At 32.5% G+C, this 26,463-nt stretch overlaps 3 protein-coding genes across 3 annotated transcripts; 1 reads left to right on the top strand and 2 right to left on the bottom strand.

Moving 5' to 3' along the window:
- The first annotated feature begins 4,381 nt into the window (after positions 1 to 4,381).
- LOC139493270 (tumor necrosis factor ligand superfamily member 11-like) lies at positions 4,382 to 10,429 on the top strand. The gene is made up of 4 exons (XM_071281506.1): positions 4,382 to 4,901; positions 5,260 to 5,323; positions 7,528 to 7,608; positions 9,321 to 10,429. The coding sequence occupies exons 1-4, from the start codon at positions 4,668 to 4,670 to the stop codon at positions 9,758 to 9,760; spliced, it is 819 nt and encodes a 272-aa protein (XP_071137607.1). The 5' UTR covers positions 4,382 to 4,667; the 3' UTR covers positions 9,761 to 10,429.
- Positions 10,430 to 13,384: 2,955 nt separating this feature from the next.
- On the bottom strand, positions 13,385 to 16,501 carry LOC139493269 (toll-like receptor 4). The gene is made up of 2 exons (XM_071281505.1): positions 16,416 to 16,501; positions 13,385 to 15,913 (listed from the first exon to the last, which is right to left on the bottom strand). Exons 1-2 carry the CDS (start codon positions 16,462 to 16,464, stop codon positions 13,539 to 13,541), a joined length of 2,424 nt encoding a protein of 807 aa, XP_071137606.1. The 5' UTR covers positions 16,465 to 16,501; the 3' UTR covers positions 13,385 to 13,538.
- A 5,023-nt stretch (positions 16,502 to 21,524) lies between these two features.
- Positions 21,525 to 24,732, bottom strand: LOC139493268 (toll-like receptor 4). Its single transcript, XM_071281503.1, has 2 exons — positions 24,566 to 24,732; positions 21,525 to 24,078 (listed from the first exon to the last, which is right to left on the bottom strand). The coding sequence occupies exons 1-2, from the start codon at positions 24,612 to 24,614 to the stop codon at positions 21,704 to 21,706; spliced, it is 2,424 nt and encodes an 807-aa protein (XP_071137604.1). The 5' UTR covers positions 24,615 to 24,732; the 3' UTR covers positions 21,525 to 21,703.
- Positions 24,733 to 26,463: the final 1,731 nt, after the last annotated feature.

Here is a 26,463-nt window from a genome sequence, read left to right as displayed (position 1 = left end):
ACAAACTTTTCGTTCTTGAAAGTTATTGGATAGTAAGAAAGCTATTTGGATTAAACCTTGTGAATTGTGCATGCATTTTTGTTTTTGTATTGGTTAACTGTATCATTTGGTGTATAATATGAAACTGTTCTGCTATACTGCTACTATACTTATGAAAAACACTTGGCAACAGAAACGCATTCATCTTATTTATATTCAAATCGACCCAATTTACATAGAAATTGATGACTTTGTGCATTTTGTGATCGCTAAATAAAATATGTTCCAGACCATATGAATAGTTGAACCATCATACGCGTACGGTCGGACCATATGAGTATACGCGTATGGTCATGACACGCGTATGGTCCAAATACTTATATGGTCCGGAACACATACATGATATTCTGTGCGTTGTAGGTCGTCTATTCATTTTTTTCTTTTGTTGATTGATTTGACGTCTTTCTGTGAGTGATTATTTGTTAATGACTTTAAACTTACTTCCAAATACTTTTTAAAACCAAGACTTGAATTACAAAAATGTCCAAACAGATCATGATTTTTTTTAAACATACCTCACATTCATTGGAAAAAGCAAAGTTGACTTAAGTAATATTGCGGACCATTTTCCAATTTTCATGCGGTATCCCTATTTTTTTTTTCTCTCACTCAACTTTTGTGTTTGTTTTTACAAGCCAAGACCTCTTTGAGATTTCATCCTATAAAGTGTGTATTTTGCTAATGGTTGAAGGCCATACGGGGACCTGGAAAAAAATTTCTGATTCTCTATCGTACCTCATATTCTTATTTTTACATGTAGTTATATCTATGATAAGAATAAGAATTGAATTGACATAAAGACAACAACCCAACCAAAGAGCAAAAAAAAGCACAAGGCAACATGTAGATCTTTCGTATCAAGGGAATTGCTATAAATATATGTATTTCAGGTTAATAGTATTAGGCCATACTCAAGTTATAAAATAGATCTTGTCGTCAACTTTTGCAACCAGCTTCTATGTTTCTATATTAAATGCACCTTTCATCTTTTTTGGCATCGACTTTTCCATTGGACAGACAATTTTGTTTTCCACCTTTTTTTTACAAAATCATACAGGACGCATCTTTTAATCGAGCCTCTGGCCTTTGGTAGTCTTGTATGATTATTAATTTTTGTTCATTTATTTGTTTAGGAGTTAAGTATGACGTACATTTTCACTGAACTAGTACACTTTTTATAATAGTTTTTCGATATCGCCTGGGCAAAAACTATCACGAATTGCCTACCCATGTTAAAACTACAATAAAGTATAGTGTGCATCAATTATTTCTTAAGCCTACCATTTTTTTGTCTGTATTTTTGTGTAGCATTAAAAAATACAAGAGTATAAACTACACAGTGCAACTTCTAACAAGAATACAAGATTTATTGATTTTAAAATATGCGACCAAAATTAAAAATTCGGAAAAATTCAACAGTTTGATTTTCAATTGAAATAAAATAATTGCTATGATGTACACACCGTTACTTTTTCCAATATAAATATTCGAACTATTTTGTTTGTTGTTTCCTTTATAAATTTACATCATTTTTAAATAAAAAGACCACGCGTCTTCGATATTTAGAAGACTATAAAAGCGGTGTTCATTATCTTTCTTCTGCTGTAAGTTTAATTTAGTTATTTTGTGTCATAATTGCCATCTCGTATGTTTTAAATTTGAATAAAGAAGATTCAGGTTGTCTTATACGTCAATGATACACACACAAAAAAAAACGATAACAAAAAAAATAAGGTGCAACATTCATTCTCCATCAAAAGAATACATCACATGAATGTAATTTTTGTAAGAAAAATACTAATTTCGTGAAAAGTTGTGTGTTGGACTGAAGAGCCCGTGAAGTCAAACTGACAAATATCTGAATGAACGAATCGATTTATGGTATAAAACAAAATCGGTAACTGTTCACAAACAAAGTCCACATGGTTAGCATTGAATAAATAGTAGACCATTCTTAAATGATCACACCGTAGAAGTTTCAATAAGATATTGTGTGAAATATTGCGGTTCCATATTAACTTAAAAGTTGTTTATTTTTACATTGAATAAACTTATTTTTTTATATTATTTATTAATATCAGCTCTGAACATTAATATTCTTAAGGTGAAACTGTTGTAAGTGATGGTATAAAAATTATCTAAACCAAGTTTCATTTTATGTATTAAAATATGTAACAAGTGATTATTTAAATCCCCACTTGAAGGCCTCCGATAGACTGAGTGAGCATAAAATCATCGCCAACGACAAACAAGTTATAGGTAAATTTTTCAGTATAATTACTAACAAACGTGTTACCGTCGACCACACTGTTATGAATTTGCTTCTAATTTGGTAAAATAGAACTAGTTAAACATTATTAAAGTATCACCTGAGTTTAATCAATAAATATCGACTCGATAAGTTTTTATCTGCACATGCAGCTACTGTACCCGTAAACAGCAAAACAGATGTTTTACCTTCATTGTTTTCAACACTTTAAATAACCAAGTTTTTAAAGTTATGTGATTTACACCTTGTAATGGGTCCCTGACAACTCTTAACTGCAGCAAGATGGCAGATTATCAGCATAAGAGAAGCAGGGATGTCGCTGTAACAACTGCACGTATTGTTGGTCATCACCATTCCACTATAAGTCGTTTTGAGAATAAAAATCAGGCAATAAACGCTGTTAAAGACCTTCCGAGATAATGAAGACCCCCTATACCATTTGCTAGAGAAAATCAAGCATAATGAAGGTTGGTCAGAAGGAAACCCATTGCATACAAGACAATCCTAAAAAGACAGTGGTTGCCATACAGGAGCCTTTTAACAAGAACTGTTCGAGATCAACTCATCGCTACTGGTAATCGTGCGATAAGACCATTTCGGAGACCTCTGCTAACGAACAGACACACAGTTTTCCGTATCTAATGTAGTGCAGAGCCCGCCAAAGTTGGAAATTAGCATCGTGGAGGAAGATCCAATGTTCAAATGAAATTTGGTTCATCTTCCTTGGCCCGATCGTAGCCCGACTTTGAACCATATCGAGCATATATGGGACACTATTGGGCGGAAAGTGCGCGGAAGGATACCCCAGATCAAACACATCATGAAATAAACAATGCCCTTCATCAGAAATGGTTGCTGCTACCTTAGCAACAAATTAGTCGATTTATGGCAGGAATCAGAAGACGTTAAGATGCGGTTATCCGTTTGAATGGAGGCTTCGCACAAAGTACTAATTTTTTGCCATATAACGATCAACCATGATGTGAACAGTCATCTGAAGATTAATTTTGAAATGTCTGACATTGTAAAGTTCAACTACAGTAAAAGTTGTAAAATGCATTTTTTTGTACAAAAAACACTTCATTTTGTTATTAAAATTGTGGTTATATAAATCATTTTTTTTCAAACATTTTTTGTTCGTTTCAATGCCAATGTTATCATAAACTATGTTTCAATAATATTATACACATATTTTATGATATTTCATCCAAAAAAAGAGGCTGATTTTTCAAGTTTTAACAAATCAAGGTGTTGCAATACTTTTTTCCATGTGTATATATAGATACTGAATCATTATGAATCGCCGGTTTTATTTTGATCATCCCACTTATTCTGACAATTTTAGGTTGCATAAAATCTCGAAAAAGAAATAATTTAACCATTTATACATTGTAAAGGAATGTCACCCTTTTCAATTAGGTAATATATGTAGGTTGACAATGCTTGAGGAATTCTAAAGAAAATTCATAATAAACTCTCATATTTTAGATAAAAATCAAATATTACAAATTGTGGTCAGTTTATAATTTCGTTTAACAAGTTAAAAGGAAATCATGTTTGCATATAAATACAGGGGCGGAATCAGCCATTTAAAAAAAGGGGGGGTCCCAACCCAGGAGAAAAGGGGGGGGGGGGGTTCCAACTATATGTCCCAATTCAAATGCATTGATCGTCCAAAAAAGGGGGGTTCCAACCCCCAGATCCCTCCCCCTGGATCCGCCACTGAAATACATTACAGTCACATTATATTAGTTTTAGTTTGTTTTTTTTTTAATTGGATATTTTTTTTGAAATAAGTAGTCTGTTGTTTTCTCGAGGATTTTGTAATTTTCATGTAATATTGGGTATATTCACTATACGTATGACACGTATAACAATACTCGCACACTGGTCGTGGAATACGTCTTATTTATCATACGTGAATTCTCAAAAGTGTTAATTTAGAAAATGAAACTAAAAGGTTTTTCAGATACCTATTATACTTTTTAGAACTTCTCAATGTTATGTTATCTCTTTGAAAGTGAAAGTGAAAGTTAAATTTAAAATAATAGATAATATAAAGACCACGCATGCGTAGGTTATTTGTTAAAATTATTTCGACCAGGGCTATGGAGCCATTGCAGTTGTGTAAAAAATTAGCTAGCATTTAAGGCAGATTATGCAGTGCTGCATTTTTGCAGCAGGCTTAGTTTGCGGATTTCTAATTTGCTTTTGACAGTTTCATTAATTGTAACATCGTCTCCAAAAGTTAATTTCGAAAGTTATTAGTTATATTTCTATTAATCAAAAGTGATAACAAAGAATCGTTTAAATTTCCAGGCTTTTAAGCTGCCTAGTGACGATCTGAATTTATGTGACAATGCCGCTTTCTGAATTTCAGAAGGTTTTGACGAAGAGGACAAAAGGAATTACTTTGTTTGTGTTTACAGCAGACGTAGTTATCTTAATAATAGTTTTAATAATTTTATGGGTGATGCCAGAGCCCCGTACCCCCGGGGAGGACTGTGGTTATATGTGCCTGCAGTGCACGACCGACCCTAATGGTATATGTTGTGGTTGCCGAGATGTCATCCTACAAAACTATATGGAAAAGGTAAATTTCTGTTTGTTTGTTTACTAGGAAGTGTGTGGCCAGTTATTTTTAGAACATTGTAAGGAGTTAAATATGTCAATTTGTTTGTTTACTAGGAAGTGTGTGGCCAGTTATTTTTAGAACATTGTAAGGAGTTATATGTCAATATTGAATTTCAGATAATGAATGATCTAGGTCAGTTGAATTCATAGTTATTATATGTATTATGCGCTGGTTGATTTTCTGACATTAGGAATACAAACAGCACGCTTACCTGCGCCAACAGTTATAATCATAGTTTGAAATATTCTTTGTTGAACTCATTAGCAAATGGATAAACCATTAAAATAATGTTAATACTTTTTTTTATCGATTTCAGACCTTCGATGAAAAACACAATGAGATTTCTGCCGAATATTCAGCGATGTTTGAAAGAACAGTTGGTATGTTTAACATGATAATTTTGTGAGCCAAGATTTGTTCCTGTGAAAAAGGTTCCAATTGACCTAGTAACACAGGAAATTTGTTCTGGGAGAACTTTTTTCACAGATAATTTCTATATAATTTGTTCCATCCCTATATATATTAAATATGTTCCACACTTTACCTAGTGAAATAACTTCTGGGTTGGTCAAGTGTGTCCATTGCCTGGTAAAATAAGTTCTGAATTTGTGAGATTTGTTCCTTACTTGGTGAAATAAGTTATCGGTTTGTAAGATTTGTTCCTTACATGGTGAAATAAGTTCTGGGTTTGAGATTGTTCCTCACCTTGTGAAATAAGTTCCTTGTCTGTGAAATATGTTCCACTGGTTAAGCAAGACTTAGCTATCTCATATACTGAGCATTTGTCATCAGTGAGTTTAAAGTTATCGTTCAAGTACATTAAAAAAACATGTAATCATATTGATACATTTTGTAATGTAATAACTAATAATGTAAAAGAGCATGAATCTGTGGAATAAAGCAAATATTTTAAAAATTACCTGCTCCATAAATAAACTAAATGACAAATACATGTATATATGAGCATGATGAGTAAAAAAAAAGGTAGAATAAGAAAAATCATTCAGAAAAAAAGTTTAGTTAAAGATGACTATTTGTAATACAGTCTAATTTGGAAAGGACGCTGTCATCCTAAATTGCCTCTCCTTTGTTTACGTAAAAATAGATTTTTAATGTTTTCTGTATACAAATCCGCATCCTTGTGTTGAATGTCAGACAAAGAAAAAAATATTTTCTATTATTGTACCGCAAAAACGAAAACATCGCTACTGCAGTAAATTTTGTCACACACATTTTCTTGTAAAACTATATGATTGAATTAAACTAATGATGATACATAGGACAACCAATGACCTGGTTCTTACTTTTATCACAAGTCTCGGTTATTGTATAGAAAGGTATATACTATGAAAATTAGAGCGAGGGGCTTTGCCCCAAGCTCTTATTTTCATAGTATATACCTTTCTATACAATATCCAATTTAGCACATATTTACAACTTGAGTAATCCTGTAATTAGTCTATTGATATGTTTTGGCTGACTGGATGTAGCTCATTTACATAGTTTTGTAAATCTACTCACTATAATATCATTGTAAAAATGGGATTTCAAAAGGCCCTTGACTTTAGAATGTAAAGAAGGTAGCTGCTGGTGTAAGTATGTTTATTGATATGAACGAAGCGTTGTTTTACTATACATGTACTTATTTACATGGTAAGATGACAAAATGAATTGACCAAGAGCAGACAATTCTTAAATTGCAGTGAAAGCTTTACATTCTTGAAAACATTTTTTTTATTTCACATAAAACCTAAAACTATCACAAACAGTTGGATCCCCCTCCCACATCTTTGGTTGAAACACCTTTTAAAAATGGCTGGATCTGCCCCTGGTATGTACCCATAGGTAGTCTAGTGGATAGTTTATATGCATGAAATATTTGTCACTGGACATTAGGCAACCAATTATCGACCAATTTATGACTAAATATATCAAATTGCTTTATTAATAATTTCCCTTCAAAAGATTCATGGTTGACTCATTTTGTGTACAAAGTAATTGCATGGAAGATAAAGGATTACACATTTTAGATTGAGTTGTACTTTAATCAAGGTATAAAGCACCATTATTATTACTCTTTATTTAAATGAAAGAAACTTTTTTAATTGTCAAAACAAAATTTAGATCAAAAGATTGATTAGTAGGATGTTAAAATTTGTTTGAAAACTTATTACAAACTATTTAGTTAAATTTGGAACACATCATTTATTTCAAAATAGCCAGTAGCAATTTTTGTTCTAATATCTTGATTACAATACAATGAAATCTTACTCTTGTGGTCATTCATGCGTAGTTACTTAGTACACGGAAAAAATATGTACTATGAAAATAAGAAGGCAAATTCAAGCAATTTGATTGGACGAGAAGTTGTAAGTATGTGCTAAATACACGACTTAGTGTCGGTGGTGAACTAGTATTTAGAAATCTTCGCAGAATTCAACAAGTCGGATATCCCAAGTGTAATTTAAAGGTTAGACAATCCTCATACCTTTTGTAAAAAAAATATCTTGATAACAAAAATGCATCAGCTCTGCATCTTCTTTTTGAAGTTTTTATAGAATACAGTTTTTGATGTATTTTATAGTTAAAATCCACAAAGGTTACATAGGAGACGTGAAACCGGTTGCACATTTGATTGGAGAGGATCGAGACATGCCAGCCACAGGTTAGTGTACGGACTACAGGAATATGTGTCTTCTTTGAAAACTCCCTTGTGTCTTTCAAATAACCAATCTTTTTTAACCTATGAGAAGTTTTAAAATAGATTTAGTCAGATAAAAAAGAGAGAGGCAGCTATACTACGCGGGTTATTCAGTGTGCACCACATTTAAATGTTATTTCTTCATAGACAGAAAAAAATGTTACAGTCCTTAAATATTTATATTAATTGGCAATCGCCATGGTAGTCAGCAGTGTTTATAGCATCCGTTAATCCACCTGCTAGTCAAATACGTTTTGTTGAAATATACTTTTTCACATTTTTTGTCTTTTGGAAAATGTTGTGCTGTATTTAGACCCCTCTACCAAGACATTTGTTTGCATGCACACGAATAAAAATTGCATTTTTTATCCAACGTAATCAAAGGTTTGAAATTTGTTTTCTATTTAGACTCGTGTATATATTTGATGATATAGTTTAATTAGTACTTTTATATGTCAAGTCGTTCTCGTCAAAATCATTTTTAAACCCTTTTTTTTTTTTCTTAAATGCACACTGAGATTTAAAAACCTAAAATAGCACACTGAGAAATCTAAATAACACACTGAGATTTGAAAAAATAAAAAAACACACACTGAGAATTCAAAATTACACACTGAGGTTTTAAAAAGACACACTGAGATGAAATAAATTGAAAAACACACACTGAGAATTGTGAATTACACACTGAGATTTCAAAAATACACACTGAGATTAATATGCAAATTACTAATGAATATTCACAAGATGAATAATTCAACAGATTAATATCTTGATCTCAAGAACTCTTGTCATTATAATGAAATGTAATTCCTTCAACCAACTTTCGTAATAGATTTCAAGACTTAACTTCCCTCATATTCATAAGTTTGTTGCCTATAATTCAGATCATTACTACCAGTGTATTTTTTTTTTAAACTTAAAACCGTTTAAGCATAAGTCCCTTTTCAAAAGTCTTCAAACTGTTACCCTGATTTCGCAAGGTAATCTTTTATATTTTTGTTACGTTTATATGCTATAATAGACACTTGAGTAAAAATTTCACTGCATTCTTTGTTTTTTGGCAGATTGTTCCAATGTTTTCTTATAATTTTGATAAAGTTTTTCACCATTTGGTTATATTTTGTAAAAAGAGTAAGTGGGCATTTTTCTTGTTCTTGTATTTCTAAAGGTTTTTTATAAATAATTTGGAACCAAATCGAAGGACTAACGAGTTCTGTTCCCTCGTTGTTTTAAGCTTGTAATAGATTCAGATTAAGTATGCTAATTAGATATGTGCGCATAAAAAGTGCGCACAAATCTCAGTGTGTAATTTTAAATTCTCAGTGTGTAATTTCAAATTCTCAGTGTGTCTTTTCAGTTTATTTATTCTAAGTGTGTGTTTTTGAAATCTCAGTGTGTAATTTTCAATTTTAAGTGTGTAATTTTCAATTCTCAGTGTGTGTTTTTCATTTTTGTAATCTCAGTGCGTCTTAATGAAATCTCGATGTGTAATTTTTAATTCTCAGTGTGTAAATTTTCCTAAAAATGGTTTAAACATAGTTTTGACGAGAACGGCTTGCCATATTTTTACTTCAATCTTCGGCTGTTGTCTGCTCTATGGTCGGGTTGTTGTCGCTTTAACACATTCCCCATTTCCTTTCTCAATTTTATGATTGTATTACGTACTCTCTTTGTAGATGAAATAAACAAGAACATTCTCCCAATACGGAAGTGGTATAGGGGAAACAACTGTTTGCTGTTAAATGGTGTAACATTAAACAATGGCCGTGTCCGTGTTCCTGTCAGCGGATATTATCATGTATATAGTGCCATAGACTTTAACTACCAGTTTATCCGAAACAAAACACAAAATACCATTGATGTACAGTCCAAGAGTTCATGTTTAATTCATTCAATATATAAATCAAACATTAAAGAAACTAAAAGTGGCGAGAAGGAAGTAATGTGTACCCACCATCCATATGAGCGATCGGAAAACGCAATATTTTCCAGATACGATACGTACATCTCCGCAGATATTCATCTGGAGGCAGGAGAAGAAATTTATGTTAAAGTAGCCAACATTTCATATGCTTCAAGTCCACCAAAGAATGTTTTTGGAATACATTTGATTTAATCATGTTAATAAGAGAAAGCACGTACTGGTCATGACTCTATAAAACACACATACGGACAGTTATGGTTTTCATTCTATACAACAATAAAAAAATATATATGATTGACCTACACAAATAACAGAAATATACACACGGAGAGTTATGATTTACTTTAAATAAAAACACACACATACCGTTTTATGATTTACATGTTTCAAAAGCACACACGGAGAGTTATGATTTACTTTGAATAAAAACACACACATACCGTTTTATGATTTACATGTTTCAAAAACACACACGGAGAGTTAACAGATAACGGAGGGTTAAGCTTTATATGTTTTAAAAACACACACAGAGATTAATATTTACATTTTTTTTAAACACAAACACAGGGGAGTAAAGCTTTTAATACATGTTTAAAAAACATTCACACTCACAGAAGGACGAGATGTTTTAAAGTTTTTAATATTTATCGTGTTTAGTTTCCAAAAGTTTGTTTTAAATGTAACGCACGGATGTGTTACAAGTTATATTTTACATTTCGAAGTGTTTTGTTGTGTTCAAGTGGTTTAACAACTTTTTATATAATTTTACTTTATATTGTAATAATGATTATAAATAAGACAATAGTTATTCATTTAAAAGTTTTGTTCACGTATCTTTAAATAAAGTTAAATTTCTTACAATTTATTTGTTTGATTCTGATCTTGAGGTTAATATAGAAGGCAAAGTTCACTTACACCCACTAAATATCCTACTTTATCTCTAAATTCATTAATTCATATTAAAAAAAGTTCTTTATGTATTTCTGAATGAAATTTGTAGCATTATTATTTCAATAGTAAAAATGAAGTTTCTTCCTTGATTTGTTATACTCACTACCAACATACTCCAATTTGGCATTACAAAATATGTCGCAGATTTCTTATAGACAGATATTTCCCATCACCAGAAATCCCTCCTAATTTTCCCAAAGAATGCAAGATATAACTTTGTTTGTGTTACCTGAGCTCTATATATCGCTTCCTGTTTGTTATAGTACCAGCTATTATCATTCAAATCTTTATATTTGTTGGATGAAATAATTATAGAATGTAAATGCCTAGCTGAAAGGGTCTTGCTTACTTAGATCCCATTTTCGTGACTTACAGTTAAGTTGGCATTATTGTAAGTATAAACATAAGAACCCATTAAGACGAATATCCACCATACAGCAAATGAGATTGAACTTAGAAACCGTTTCTCAATGAGCAAAACCCATACCGGATGACAAGCTATAATTTAGGCTCCAAAACGACGAACGCAAAAACTACCAGCCTGTTTAATGTACAAAATAAAAAATGGAAAAATATGATATATATCAACACAATCTCTGAATTACAGGCTCCTGTGTGTGGGCATACACATACAGAATGTGGAGGGGTTAACCATTTAAGCGGTCTCCGAAACCTTCAGTTCTACTAACCTTGGTCAGTGATGCAAAATCACAACAACAACAAAAAACCAATTCTTTCAAACAATAAACGAAAAACGACAATCACTGAGTCGCAGGCCTTTGAATGAACATTTAATAGACACATGCAGATTGAGAATGTGGTTGGATGAAACACGAGAAAACTAACGGCCTAATTTATGGAAATAAAATGAACGAAAAACAAATGTTACACATGAACAAACGACACAACTGAATTACAGGCTCCTGAATAAAGACAGGCACATACATACAGAATGTGGCGGGATCCCAACCCTCCCCTTAACCTGGGACAGTGGTGTAATAGTACAACATAAGAAAAAAGTTCATATAGTCTTATGATGTCAAATATACGCATGAAATTCTACATTTACATCACAAGTTATTACAACATTTGGAGAATATCTCAATGCTTTTTCTATGGATTCGTGGAATTTATCCCAAACAGTACTATTGTTAGATTTGTGTCTGTTTGAAATATAATCATCAATATCACATAAACAAAAGACTCTTTATGTCTTCAGTGTTTAAAAAAGAAAATGGGGCATGATTACCAATGAGACAACTCTCCACAAGAGACTAAAATAACACAGAAATTAATAACTATATGTCACCGTATAAGACCTTCAACAATGAACAAAGTCCATTCCCTTATGTTTTCAGTGTTAAAATGAAACAAGAGAAAGAAAGAGGTCATACGAACACGTCATTATGTATCTATGACCTATAAATTTATGATAAAATTTACCAAAATGTGTATTTATGTGTTTTTATCAATTTATGATAACGACATCATGACGTTGCAGTTTTTGAAGTAATCAATGTATGAGGTTCTTTGAAAATCCTGAGTTTTGATGTACTGCATATAGCGTTTGTGGTAAAGACAATTCAAAAAATTTAAATACTGTAAAAGAGCGACTGCAACAGTTAAATACCTGAACAAACTAAAAAAAAAATAAGACCCAAAAATGACAACGAGCACTTGTGTGTGATTGATTGCTCATTGTCACACAAGCCTTAATCGCGACTGAATTTTGTTGCATAAAAAAAGTTATGGTGATTCTGTTATTTCATGTGTACATGTACGTTTAACTTAATATATCTCGTATCAAATTGTGTGAAGAACTTCAAAGTAATGACCCTCCAGAAAAGACACGTCTCGTACGTACATACATGTATAATGAACTGATCAATACTTGGAAACCATTATTTGTTTATTATATATTTTAATAGGATTTGGCCTTTTTTCATCTAGATATTTAGCTCTTCAAAATTGATAAAATATATTTCCATTTCAAACAGATGTTTCAGTTTGTTGCTGGGTAGTAATGTTCAGAATGAGAGTTCAGCACTCAAAACATTTTGAACCCCTCCCATAACGTCTACATTTGAACCCCTCCAATAACGTCTACATTTGTACATGGGGTATTAAAATTTGGCATTTAAATGTTCTACCAGCTGACCAGCCACGCACCATGATCTAGATCTATTTCTAAAGATGAAAGGAACATTAGTCAATACCATGCATCAATTAGAATTGTTTTAAAGTTGACTATGCGGTATGGGCTTTGCTCATTGTTGAAAGCGGTGACCTATAGTTGTTAATCTTTGTGTCATTTTGGTCTCTTCACAAGAGTTGTCTCAATGGAAATCATACCACATCTTCTTTTTTTATATGAATATTAAACGAAGTCTTTAGTACCAGCATTATTTAGTTAAACAAACATTCAATTTGGTAAATAAAATATAATTATGTATTATCTCTAAACTGGAATTTACCAAATCAGACACTTTCTCAAAAGGAAACTGAAACTGATACCGGTTTGGAATTTTTCAGCACCACACTTCCCGATCAACAGCAGGTGTTATGTATATAACTCGTATCTAATGGTTATCAGTTTTAAACACTTGAGTCCTTTATCTGGGTGATCTTATGTAATATTTATGCCAATTATTTTTGATTGAAAATAGTTGTGCTAATAAAGACGATACTAATCAAACGATTTGATACTCCGGGATTTGTATACTAGTATATAATTGTCTAGTTATTTAAAGTCGTGTGTTGACATCGATAGATGCGTTATGTGTCTTCATTCTATTCTCATTGTCGTAAATACATGCCGAACACTATGATCTGAATCGCAAAAAAAGAAGACATGTTTACTATATTTTATTTGTAGAATAATGATGTGAATAATGTTTAACTAATAAATGTAACAACTAGTTGCAACGGTTGATATTTCATGCGAAGTTGGATATCATTAAGAACATTGTAATATTGTGTTAAACAAGTTAAACAATACTACAAACAATCCAGTTATAACTTATGCAATTGAAAGTGAACTGAACACATTTTCATAAAATATTTCTTCAGTTTGAAATGGTTGTATTCCTTGGTCATACCACTTTATGCATGTAACTTTATACCAAAATCTTTTAAGGACTTTAGGCATTTGATGAATTGATAAATCATCCTTCATAATCACAATGACCATGTTTTCCCGCCCTTCCTGGAAAGCATGCATCCGGGTTAACTCCATTTCGTAGTTACCCCAGGTACTCTGGAGAAAATGTTCGGTGATAATAAAGATAATTTTCCTGCTACTATCAATAGCACGTAAAATATTTTCAGCAATGGCCTCTCCAGCAATAAAATCTTTAGCGTCAAGGCACGTCTTGAAATTTGCAGCAGTAAGTTTGCGATTGAAATTTACAACCCAGGGAACATCGTTGTGGTTGTAACATATAAACACATCGTACATATACGAATCACCGTCCAGTTCCTCGTATCGCTTTAACCTCAGTTTAATTCTGAGATAGAAATATTGAAATGCAGATCTGTAGCGAAGATAAATGACAACGAATACCACAAGTATTACAACAAGTGTCGTGAATGATAACGAGAATATTAACCATATCTTGTCATGGCAACGGTTTTCAAACCGATCCAGATATACAAAAAGATCAGAAAATGTTGTGTTTTCACCGCTTTCTAGTTGACAATAGAGATGTCCGAAATAACTAGCTTTTGTTTGTTTAGCCCATTTTAGAAAATCTAAATTTGAACACGAACATTTAAAAGGATTACCTACCAAAACCACTTTTGCTTTACCAATCAAAGAGTCAATTATGTCTCTTTCGTCACGGTTGAAAGTAGAAAAGTTATTGTAGGAAATATCAATAAAAGACAAATTTCTGAAATGCCGGAAAAAAGACGGAACTTGATTAAAACCATTGTTAGAACCATTGAAGGACTGTAATACATTGTATTGATTCTGCAAGTTTAAGTTGGCAATGTCAGCAATTCTAAAATTGTTATGAGAAATATCTAAATGTTTGAGACTTTTTAGCGGTTTCAGTAAAATATTCAATCTGTTATTATTTCTGAAAGCCGTTCCAAGGTCGGAATGTGTTGCTATTAAAAACTCAAGTTTTGAAAAATTTTGAAAAATGTACTCATTTATCATATTACCGCAACGATTTTCTGAAACATCTAGATATCGTAAATTCTTTAAACCACTTACGTAACCGTTACATTCAATTAAGGTGAAAGCTCTACAGGTGAGGAACCAAACGTTATCTCCGTTTATAAATGTAATATTTGGTAACGGCATTTTAAGATTGATATCTTGTAAATCAACGGTTTCTAAGGTTTTTGGCAGGCTTAGATACATTGCAGGGAGCATGCGCACTTGTTTTAATAATGCGTGGTTTTCGATCGATGATAGTTTCAGATGTTTCAAATTTTTGAATAAGACTAAAAGTGTTATCCATGGAGAACCAATATTTCCTGAAATCTCAAGACTTTCAAGGCAAGGAGAACTGATAGCAAATTTCTTAAAGCTTGTACCATCAATATCTGCTAAATACATGTGTCTAAAGACTAGTTCTTTTAGACAAATGTTTTCGAAATACTGCAGATATTTACCAGTTACGATAAGAATGTACGCTCTGGCATTAACTCTTTGCATCAGTATCCTAGTCAAAGTTGTAAAGTTTGACACCATTTTGAACGAATGTTCTATTGTATTTTGCAATGTTGCAACTCCAAAATATAAATTTAAAATTTGTAAATTTGGAAGGTGTTCCAAAGCATCAGCGTCAGCTTGTTTAATCTTTATTGAAAGAGTCCTTAGTGGACAGTTTGTTAGACCTGCAAACGTATAGTTTTGCAAGTAAAGCTCATAGGAATTTTTTGAGATGAATGTATGCAAACATGACCAGGAATGAAATCTGTCATCAAAATTCATTTCAAGGAATGCGGCTAGTTCCAAGATTTCAAGTTGTTTAAGGTTAACAAGTTGCTCTGGAAACTTGCTCCTTGGTGAAAACTTTAAATCATCAATTCGCAAAATCCTCAGTTGTTGTATAGGAACAAAAGCATTGTGTTCAAGGTCTGAAATTTGCAGGTGGTTATGGCTCACATTAAGTGTTGTTAAGTTGTTTAGACCAGCAAAAGATTCGTTTCTAATTTGGTTCAACCAATTCTGGGACAAATCTATCCATGTGACGTCCGACATGTTTCGAAAAATATTTGATGGAATGTCAGTTATTATATTCATGTGAAAGTCTAACATTGTACTGCTACGTGGAATATTTCTGGGTATTTCTGTCAAATTTCTCTTGGAATAATCAACATATATGGTGTTTAAAATTGAGTACGTTTTCGGACTGCACTTAGTCGATGCATGGCTGATACCTACAATTATTCATTGGAGATTAAACATTTTTGTTTTTCATTGTAATTCAAATTCATGATTCAGACATTTTATATGTAATAGTTTTGTGAGTAAACTATAAAATTTCTGGCAATTAATACTATGCTTTATTTAAATTATTGATTTAACTAAGTTATGCTAGTGATGAAGCTATAAAGTCATGTACTCAATGATATTTTTTAATCTATTATACTGTTGGTCAACGCGACAGTTCAAAGACCACGACTGAATAAAAATAACATTATTTGATTTTTATAAGATAAAAACAACAAACTCTGCTAGCACATAAAAAAAAATTGCCAATGAGAAAACTCTCAACGAGAGACAAAAATGACACAAAAAGTAACAATTATAGGTCACCAGACGGCCTTCAACAATGAGCAAAGCCCATATCGCATAGTCAGCTATAAAAGGGCCCGAAATGACAAATGTAAAACAATTCAAACGAGAAAACTAACATATTCATTTAAGGAAAAAACTCACCGACTATAAGCAAGATGAAACCTCTAAAACCACTGTCAGCAGCAGTCATGCTTACTAATTTTTATCCAGCTACTCTGATGGCAAGTTAAATTTATATAATTGGGAAAAACAAAAGCACAACGGAAATTTTTTTTCTTCCTGTAGCTGTCAATATTTGATCATTTATCAACTTAGAATTTTTTAGTTGTATCGATTTGTGTCATTATCTGTTAAATAAAATGTGATAGTACATTTGCTAATGCCTTAATCAATAAAAGTTTGAATTCTTTAGAAGATAAAGATTAAGTCGATTTTTTTCATTTATTTTATTTCCGTCAACTGGTCAAATATTTAGCCAACCTTCACCTGGTTCTGTATTTCCCTGTTTTGTTGATAATTTCCAATGTTGTTTTAATCTTGAAATTGTTATTTAAATATTTACGTAACATACTTTCAGTTCAATATCTTTTTTCTTTCCTTTCCTTACTTCATTTTTAGCACACATCATGCCAAAAGATTTTAAGAAAGCTTCAACGCAATCAAATGTTGTAGAACAGGTGTAAACTTGTGAATGATTTAATCTGTCCGCTTCTCAAACCCCTTCAAATGCGCATAATTGCTTGGAAAGGTCAACACAGAATAGATCATACCAAGGGTTATTTTATCTCAAGATTTTATTCTTATCTAAAGCGACGCTTTTATTGTCATTATATAAAGACTATGTACAGATCATCTGGCTTAAATTTCTTTATTCTGAAGGAATTATTTCAAGTTACACGGAAAAACTGATTTTGGTTTCGGCTGTTTTCTACTCTTTGGTCGGGTTGTTTGTTGTCTCTTTGACCGATTCCCAATTTTTATTTTCATTTTTAGGGGGGACAAAAATGCAAATAGAATGCATGCTGGTTTCAATCAGTGCTAAGTCACAAATGTTCTGGCTTCCGGCAAGAATTGTGTATGTTATCGCAAACGTCTAATTGTTCTTGCTTTAACTGAATTCGTTTTCTTCTTTTGCCGAGTTGTTTTCTACTTAATATGGGTTTGGCGTTTTTTTTTTTGTTAATTCTGCTGTAAATGTAGAAATCTTTTTGCCATATTTGTTTTACGTTTTTATGCTGCTTTTATTAAGGCTTTTTTGTTTATGAGAAGAAGAGAGGCGAACTATACCAGGAGACATTCAAACTCAAAAGTCGAAAAACTATAAACAACGCTGAAAAAAGAAAAAGACCAACAGACAAACAATAGTACACAATACACAACATAGACAACTTAAAGATAAATCAACACGAAGCACATCAAAAACTGGGGGTGATCTCATGTGCTCCTGAAGGGTAAATATATCTGATACCTGATGATGGTAAATCCATCAGGAAAAGGGTTCGTTTCACATCAAATGTTTATATTCATGGTACTATTTTACTAGTAGTAACGATTTTTACAGTTGGTATTTATGTGCTGTAACAACACTATTAAAATCCCCTTCATTTGAGTAGTATATCATTGGCAATCATAGAACACATCGCCATATTTTCTATTGCCATAACAAAGAGGACTGCAAGACAAACAAATTCACACACCCCAACATTTAACAAAAAATAAAAGGTGATCCCAGGTGCTCCTGACTTCATAGGAGGTGATCCCAGGTGCTCCTGACTTCATAGGAGGTGATCCCAGGTGCTCCTTACTTCATAGGAGGTGCTCCTGACTTCACATGCGTCATATTGATCATGCAGGTACACAGTCGCTAATAGGATTATTCGAGAAGATTTAATTTGAAAAGAAGATGACTGTCATGTTTCTACTTCAATTTACCATATTTGTCACCATCTGTGTAAAAACACTATTTCATAGTGTAAACAACGCATGATGCATATGGCGTCCGTATGATGACCTGACCACTTGGAACCCGTGGTTTGATGGTAATCATTGCAAAGAAAGTTATGAAGTTAAAACAAGAACAATTCATTAAATCAATACGTGTTTCAAGTCTTGCTCATTTCAGTATGTCGGATCTACATTGATCTATATGCATAATGATGAAAGACACGTATATGAGCCAGCACAAAAATACATACATTTAATTTCTTTTTTATAATTAAAGCTTGATATTATATCCAGGATTTTGTTTTTGAATTGAATGGCACCACCTCCCAGAGTGTCCCAGAGTGTCCCAGATTCAAACATTGAACACAGTCAATCTTTTTTTTTTTAATTTTTTTTAAACATTCCCTAAATATTTATGAACAATTTGCCATGGGACGTTAAAGAGATATCAACAATCCTTCTGCACAATCTGTGAAAGTGTAATAATATTCGTACATATCAAAACGTTTTCAACTCTTCCCAAATTTGTATTTCTGAATGAAATTTGTTGCATTATTATTTCAATAGTTGGTGTTCATTTTTACCCATTTTCTTCCTTGATTTGTTATACTACCAACATACTCCAATTTGGCATTACAAAATATGTCGCAGATATTTTCCCTTTCCCTTCATCAGAAATCCCTTCTAGTTTTCCCAAAGAATGCAAGATATAACACTTTTTGTGTTACCTGAGCCCTATGTATTGCTGCATGTTTGTTATAGTACCAGCTATTATCATTCGAAGCTTTATATTTGTTGAATGAAATAATTATAGAGTGTAAATGCCTAGCTGAAAAGGTTTTGCTTTAATAATACGATCCCATTTTCGTGACTCACAGTTAAGTTGGCCTTATTTTAAGTATAAACATAAGAACCCATTAAGACGAATATCCACCATACAGCAAATGAGATTGAACTTAGAAACCGTTTCTCAATGAGCAAAACCCATACCGGATGACAAGCTATAATTTAGGCTTCAAAATGACGAACGCAAAAACTAGCAGCTTGTTTAATGTACAAAATAATAAATGGAAAAATATGATATATAGCAACACAATCTCTGAATTACAGGCTCCCTGTGTGTGGGCATACACATACAGAATATGGAGGGGTTAACCATTTAAGCGGTCTCCGAAACCTTCTGTTAACCTTGGTCAGTGATGCAAAATCACAACAGCAACAACACACCAATTCTTTTAAACAATAAACGAAAAACGACAATCACTGAGTCAGAGGCCTTTGAATGAACATTTGACAGACACACGTAGAATGTGGCTGGATGAAACACGAGAAAACTAACGGCCTAATTTATGGAAATAAAATGAACGAAAAACAAATGTTACACATAAACAAACGACACAGCTGATTTACAGGCTCGTGACTAAAGACAGGCACATACATACAGAATGTGACGGGATCCCAACCCTCCCCTAAACCTGGGACAGTGGTGTAATAGTACAACAAAAAAGTCCATATAGTCTTATGATGTCAAATATGTGCATGAAATTCTACATTTACATCACAAGTTATTACAAAATTTGGAGAATATCTCAAAGCTTTTTCTATGGATTCGTGGAATTTATCCCAAACAGTACTATTGTTAGATTTGTGTCTGTTTGAAATATAATCATCAATATCACATAAACAAAAGACTCTTTATGTCTTCAGTGTTTAAAAAAAGAAAATGGGGTATGATTAACCAATGAGACAACTCTCCACAAGAGACTAAAATAACACAGACATTAACAACTATATGTCACCGTATAAGACCTTCAACAATGAACAAAGTCCATTCCCTTATGTTGTCAGTGTTAAAATGAAACAAGAGAAAGAAAGAGGTCATACGAACACGTCATTATGTATCTATGATTTATAAATTTATGATAAAATTTACCAAAATGTGTATTTAATATGTGTTTTTATCAATTCATGATAACGACATTCATGACGTTACAGATTTTGAAGTAATCGATGTATCATGAGGTTGTTAAAATCTCGAGTTTTGATGTACTGCATATAGCGTTTGTTGTAAAGACAATTCAAAAAATTTAATTACTATAAAAGAGCGACTGCAACAGTAAAATACCAGAACAAACTAAAAAAAAAATAAGATCCAAAAATGACAACGAGTCACTTGTGTGTGATTGATTGTTGATTGCTTATTGTCACAAAAGCTTTAATCGCGACTGAATATTGTTGCATAAAAAAAAGTTATGGTGATTCTGTTATATCATGTGTACGTTTAACTTAATATATCTCGTATCAAATTGTGCGAAGAACTTCAAAGTAATGACCCTCTAGAAAAGACACGTCTCGTACACATAATGAACTGATTAATACTTTAAGTCTTGGAAACCATTATTTATTTATTATCTATTTTTAATAGTATTTGGTTTTCATCTTTAAGATTGACCTTGTATTTCCATTTCAAACAGATTTTTCAGTTTGTTGCTATGTTGTAATCATGTACAAAGTTAGGATGAGAGTTCAGCACTCAAAACATTTTGAACCCCTCCCATAACGTCTACATTTGTACATGGGGTATTAACATTATGCACTTAAATGACCAGGCATCATGCTCTGGATCTCTTTCTAAAGCTGAAAGGAACATTAGTCAATACCATGCATGAATTTGAATTGTTTTGCATTGTCCTTTCGGGGCCTTTTATGGCTGACTATGCGGTATGGGCTTTGCTGATTGTTGAAGGCCGTACGGTGACCTAGATTTGTTAATTTCTGTGTCATTTTGGTCTCTTATGGAGAGTTTTCTCAATGGCAATCATATCACAACTACTTTTTTATATGAATATCAGACGAAGCCTTTAGGACCAGCATTATTTAGTTAAAAAACATTGCTAAATAGAACATAATTATATGCTAAAGTGGAATATCCCAAATCAAACACTTTGGCAAAAGGAAACTGAAACTGATACTTTCCGGTTTGGATTTTGAAGCACCACACTTCCCAATCAACAACAGGTGTTATGCGTGAAATATAACTTGTATCGATAAGGGATATTAGTTTTAAACACTTGAATCCTTTATCTGGGTGTATGCATACCAATTACTTCCGGTTGAAAATAGTTGTGCTTATAAAGACGGTACTAATAAAAAAATTTGATACTCCGGGATTTGTATATATAATAATTATTGTCTAATTATTGAAAGTCGTGTGTTAACATCGATAGATGCGTTATGTTTCTTCATTCTATTCTCATTGTCGAAAATGTGTGCCGAACACTAAGAGCAGAATCGCAAAAAAAGAAGAAATGTTTACTATATTTTATTTGTATAATACATGTAATACTGTAAATAATGTTTAACTAAAAAAATGTCACAGGTTTTTGGTTAATATTTCATGCGAAGTTGGATATAATCTAGAACATTGTATATTTAATTTTGTATTATAACACGTTAACCAATATTCCAAACAATCTAGTTAGAACTTATGCAATTGAAAGTGAACTGAACACATTTTCATAAAATATTTCTTCAGTTTGGAATGGTTGTATTCCTTGGTCATACCACTTTATGCATGTAACTTTATACCAAAATCTTTTAAGGACTTTAGGCATTTGATGAATTGATAAATCATCCTTCATAATCACAATGACCATGTTTTCCCGCCCTACCTGGAAAGCATGCATGCGGGTTAACTCCATTTCGTAGTTACCCCAGGTACTCTGGAGAAAATGTTCGGTGATAATAAAGATAATTTTCCTGCTACTATCAATAGCACGTAAAATGTTTTCAGCAATGGCCTCTCCAGCAATAAAATCTTTTGCGTCAAGGCACGTCTTGAAGTTTGCTGCAGTAAGTCTGCGATTGAAATTTACAACCCAGGGAACATCGTTATGGTTGTAACATATAAAGACATCGTACAGATAAGAATCACCGTCCAGTTCCTCATATTGTTTTAACCTAAGCTTAATTCTGAGATAAAAATATTGAAATGCAGATCTGTAGCGAAGATATACCACAACAAATACCACCATTATTACAACAAGTGTTGTGAACGACAACGAGAATATCAACCATATCTTGTCATGGCAACGGTTTTCAAACCGATCCAGATATACAAAAAGATCAGCAAATGTTGTGTTCTCGCCGCTTTCCAGTTGACAATAAAGATGTCCGAAATAGTAAGCTTTTGTTTGTTTAGCCCATTTTAGAAAATCTAAATTTGAACATGAACATTTAAAAGGATTACCTACCAAAACCAATTTTGCCTTACCAATGAAAGAGTCAATAATATCTCTTTCGTCACGGTTGAACGTAGAAACATTATTGTAGGAAATATCAATAAAAGACAAATTTGTGAAATGCCGGAAAAAGGACGGAACTTGATTAAAAGCATTGTTTGAACAGTTGAAGGACTGTAATACATTGTATTGATTCTGCAAGTTTAAGTTGGCAATGTCAGCATTTCTAAAATTGTTATAAGAAAAATCTAAATGTTTGAGATTTTTTAGCGGTTTCAGTAAAATATCCAATCTGTTATTATTTCTGAAAGCCGTTCCAAGGTCGGAATGTGTTGCTATTAGAAACTCAAGTTTCGGAAAACCTTGAAAAATGTACTCATTAATCATATTACCGCAACGATTTTCTGAAACATCTAGATACCGTAAATTCTTCAAACCACTTACGTAACCGTTACATTCAATTAAGGTGAAAGCTCTACAGTTGAGGAACCAAACGTTATCTCCGTTTATAAATGTAATATTTGGTAACGGCATTTTAAGATTGATTCCTAGTAAATCAACGGTTTCTAAGCTTTTTGGAAGGCTGGTAGTCATTGCATGGAGCATGCTCACTTGTTTTAAAAATGCGTTGTTTTCGATCGATGATAGTTTCAGATGTTTCAAATTTTTGAATAAGACTAAAAGAGTTATCCATGGATAACCAATATTTCCTGAAACCTCAAGACTTTCAAGGCAAACAGAATTGATAGCAAATTCCTTAAAGCTTGTACCATCAATATCTGCTAAATACATGTGTCTAAAGACAAGCTCTTTTAGACATATGTTTTCGAAATAATGCAGATATATACCAGTTACGATAAAGATGTACGCTCTGGCACTAACTCTTTGCATTAGTATCCTAGTCAAAGTTGTGAAGTTTGACACCATTTTGAACGAATTTTCTATTGTATTTTGCACCGTTGCAACTCCAAAATATAAATTTAAAATTTGTAAATTTGGCAGGTGTTCCAAAGCATCAGCGTCAGCTTGTTTAATCTTTATTGAAAGAGTCCTTAGTGGTGAGTTTGTTAGACCTGAAAATGTATAGTTTTGCAAATGAAGCCCATATGAACTTTTTGAGATGAATGTATGCAAACATGTCCAGGCATTAAATCTTTCATCAAATTTCATGCCAATAAAAGTGGCTAGTTCCAAGATTTCAAGTTGTTTAAGGTTAACAAGTTGCTCTGGAAACTTGCTCCTTGGTAGAAACTTTAAATGATCAATTCGCAAAGTCCTCAGCTGCTGTATAGGAACAAAAGCATTGTGTTCAAGGTCTGAAATGTGCAGGTAGTTATTGCTCACATTAAGCGTTGTTAAGTTCTTTAGGCCAGCAAAAGATTCGTTTCGAATTCGGTTCAACCAATTCTGGGACAAATCTATCCATATGACGTCCGACATGTTTTGGAAAATATTTGATGGAATGTCAGTTATTATGTTCATGTGAAAGTCTAACATTGTACTATTACGTGGAATATTTCTCGGGATTTCTGTCAAATTTCTCTTGGAATAATTAACATACATGTTCTTTGAAATAGAAAACGTTTTTGGACTGCACGTAGTTGATGCAAGGCTGATACCTACAATTATTCATTGGAATTTAAACATTTTTGTTTTTCATTGTTACTCAAATTCATGATTCAGACATTTTATATGTAATTGTTTTGTGAGTAAACTTTAAAATTTCTGGCAGTTAAAACTATGCCTTTTATTTAAGTTATTGATTTAACTAAGTTATACAAGTGATGAAGTTATAAAGGCATGTACTCAATCATATTGTTTTTTATCTATTATACTGTTGGTCAACGCCACAGTTCAAAGACCACTGAATGAAAATATTAACATTATTGGATTTTTATAGGATAAAAACAACAAACTCCGCTAGCTAACACATAAACAAAAATTGCCAATGAGAAAAACTCTCAACGAGAGATCAAAATGACACAAAAACTATAGATCACTAGACGGCCTTCAACAATGAGCATAGCTCATACCGCATAGTTAGCTCTAAAAGGGCCCGAAATTACAAATGTAAAACTAACATATTCATTTCAGAAAAAAACTCACCGACTATAAGCAAGATGAAACCTCTAAAACCACTGTCAGCAGCAGTCATGCTTAATAATTTGTATGCAGCTAATCTGATGGCAAGTTAAAATTTATATAATTGGGAGAAACCAAAGCACAACGGAAATTCTTTTTCTTCCTGTAGCTGTCAATTTGTGATCATTTATCAAGTTAGAATTTTTTAGTTGTATCGATTTGTGTCATTATCTGTTGAATAAAATGTCATAGTACATTTTTTAATGCCTTAATCAATAAAAGTTTGAATTCTTTAGTAGAAAAAAATGAAGTTGATTTTTTCATTTATTTTATTTCCGTCAACTGGCCAAATATTTAGCCAACCTTCACCTGGTTTTGTACTTCCCTGTTTTGTTGATAATTTCCAATGTTGTTTTAATCTTGAAATTGATACATGTATATAAATATTTACGTAACATACTTTCATTTCAATATCTTTTTCCTTTCCTTTCCTTACTTTAATTTATTTTTAGCACACACCATCCCAATAGGTTTTACGAAAGCTTCAACGCAATCAAATGATGTATTAATATTATAAACTTGTGAATGATTTAATCTGTCCGCTTCTCAAACATTGGCAAACCCCTTCAAATGCGCATAATTGCTTGGAAAGGTCAACACAGAATAGATCATACCAAGGGTTATTTTATCTCAAGATTTTATTGTTATTTCAAGCGACGCTTTTATTGTCATTATATAAAGACTATGTACAGATCATCTGGCTTAAACTTCTTTATTCTGAAGGAATTATTTCAAGTTAGAATTACACGGAAAAACTGATTTTCGCTTCGGCTGTTTTCTGCTCTTCGATCGGGTTGTCTACATTCCCAATTTCCATTTTCAATTTTATTGGGACACAAATGCAAATAAAATGCATGCGGGTTTCAATTAGTGCTAAGTCACAAGTGTTCTAGCTTTCGGCAAGAATTGTGTATCTTATCGTAAACGTTTAATTGTTCTCGCTTTAACTGAATTTGTTTTTCTTATTTTGCCGAGCTGTTTGCTACTTAATATGGGTTTGGCGTTGTTTTGTTTTTTTTTAAATTCTGCTGTAAATGTATAATTTTTTTGCCATTCTTTTATTTACGTTTTTATGCTGCTTTTATTAAGGCTTTGTTGTTTATGCTTTTAAAGAGAAGAGAGGCGAAATACACCAGGAGACATTCAAACTCAGATGTCGATAACTATAAACAAGTTGAACGCTGAAAAAGAAAAAGATCAACAGACAAACAATAGTACATAATACACAACATAGAAATCTAAAGATAAATCAAAACGAAGAACATCAAGAACTGGGGTGATCTCATTTGCTCCTGAAGGGTAAATAGATCTGATACCTGATGATGGTAAATCCAGGAAAAGGGTTCGTTTCACATCAAATGTTTATATTCATGGTACTATTTCACTAGTAGTAACGATTTTTACAGTTGATATTTATGTGCTGTTACAACACTATTAAAATCCGCTTCATTTGAATAGTATTCTCATTGGCAATCATAGAACATCTCCATATTTTCTATTGAAAATGCCATGGCAAAGAGGACTACAAGACAACAAATCAACACACCCCAACATAAAAAACACAGCCCTTACTATGTAGGTACTCAAATATAACACAAAAATAGGTGATCCCAGGTGCTCCTGACTTCAAATGCGTTATGTTGCTCATGCAAGTACACATTCGCTGATAAATCTTATTCGAGAAGATGACTGTCATGTTTTGTCTACAATTGATCATATCTGTCGCCATCTGTTTAAAAAACACTATTCCATAGCGTAAACCAACGCATGATGCATATGGCGTCCGTATATGATGACCTTAACACTTGGAACCTGTGGTTTGTTGGTTATAATTGCAAAGAAAGTTATGAAGTTAAAACAAG

The sequence above is a fragment of the Mytilus edulis genome, chromosome 10 (assembly GCF_963676685.1).
Source record: "Mytilus edulis chromosome 10, xbMytEdul2.2, whole genome shotgun sequence".
In the NCBI taxonomy this organism is placed as follows: Eukaryota; Metazoa; Mollusca; class Bivalvia; order Mytilida; family Mytilidae; genus Mytilus; species Mytilus edulis.
This window is presented reverse-complemented; position numbering and strand designations above follow the sequence as displayed.

Excerpts from the sequence above, each read along its gene's own strand:
- LOC139493270 (XM_071281506.1), top strand. The coding sequence starts at position 4,668 with ATGCCGCTTTCTGAATTTCAGAAGGTTTTGACGAAGAGGACAAAAGGA. Across the intron at positions 4,902-5,259 it reads TACAAAACTATATGGAAAAG|ACCTTCGATGAAAAACACAA; the intron begins GTAAATTTCTGT and ends TATCGATTTCAG. Across the intron at positions 7,609-9,320 it reads TCGAGACATGCCAGCCACAG|ATGAAATAAACAAGAACATT; the intron begins GTTAGTGTACGG and ends CTCTCTTTGTAG.
- LOC139493268 (XM_071281503.1), bottom strand. The coding sequence starts at position 24,614 with ATGACTGCTGCTGACAGTGGTTTTAGAGGTTTCATCTTGCTTATAGTC. Across the intron at positions 24,079-24,565 it reads TTTCATCTTGCTTATAGTCG|GTATCAGCCTTGCATCAACT; the intron begins GTGAGTTTTTTT and ends GAATAATTGTAG.
- LOC139493269 (XM_071281505.1), bottom strand. The coding sequence starts at position 16,464 with ATGACTGCTGCTGACAGTGGTTTTAGAGGTTTCATCTTGCTTATAGTC. Across the intron at positions 15,914-16,415 it reads TTTCATCTTGCTTATAGTCG|GTATCAGCCATGCATCGACT; the intron begins GTGAGTTTTTTC and ends GAATAATTGTAG.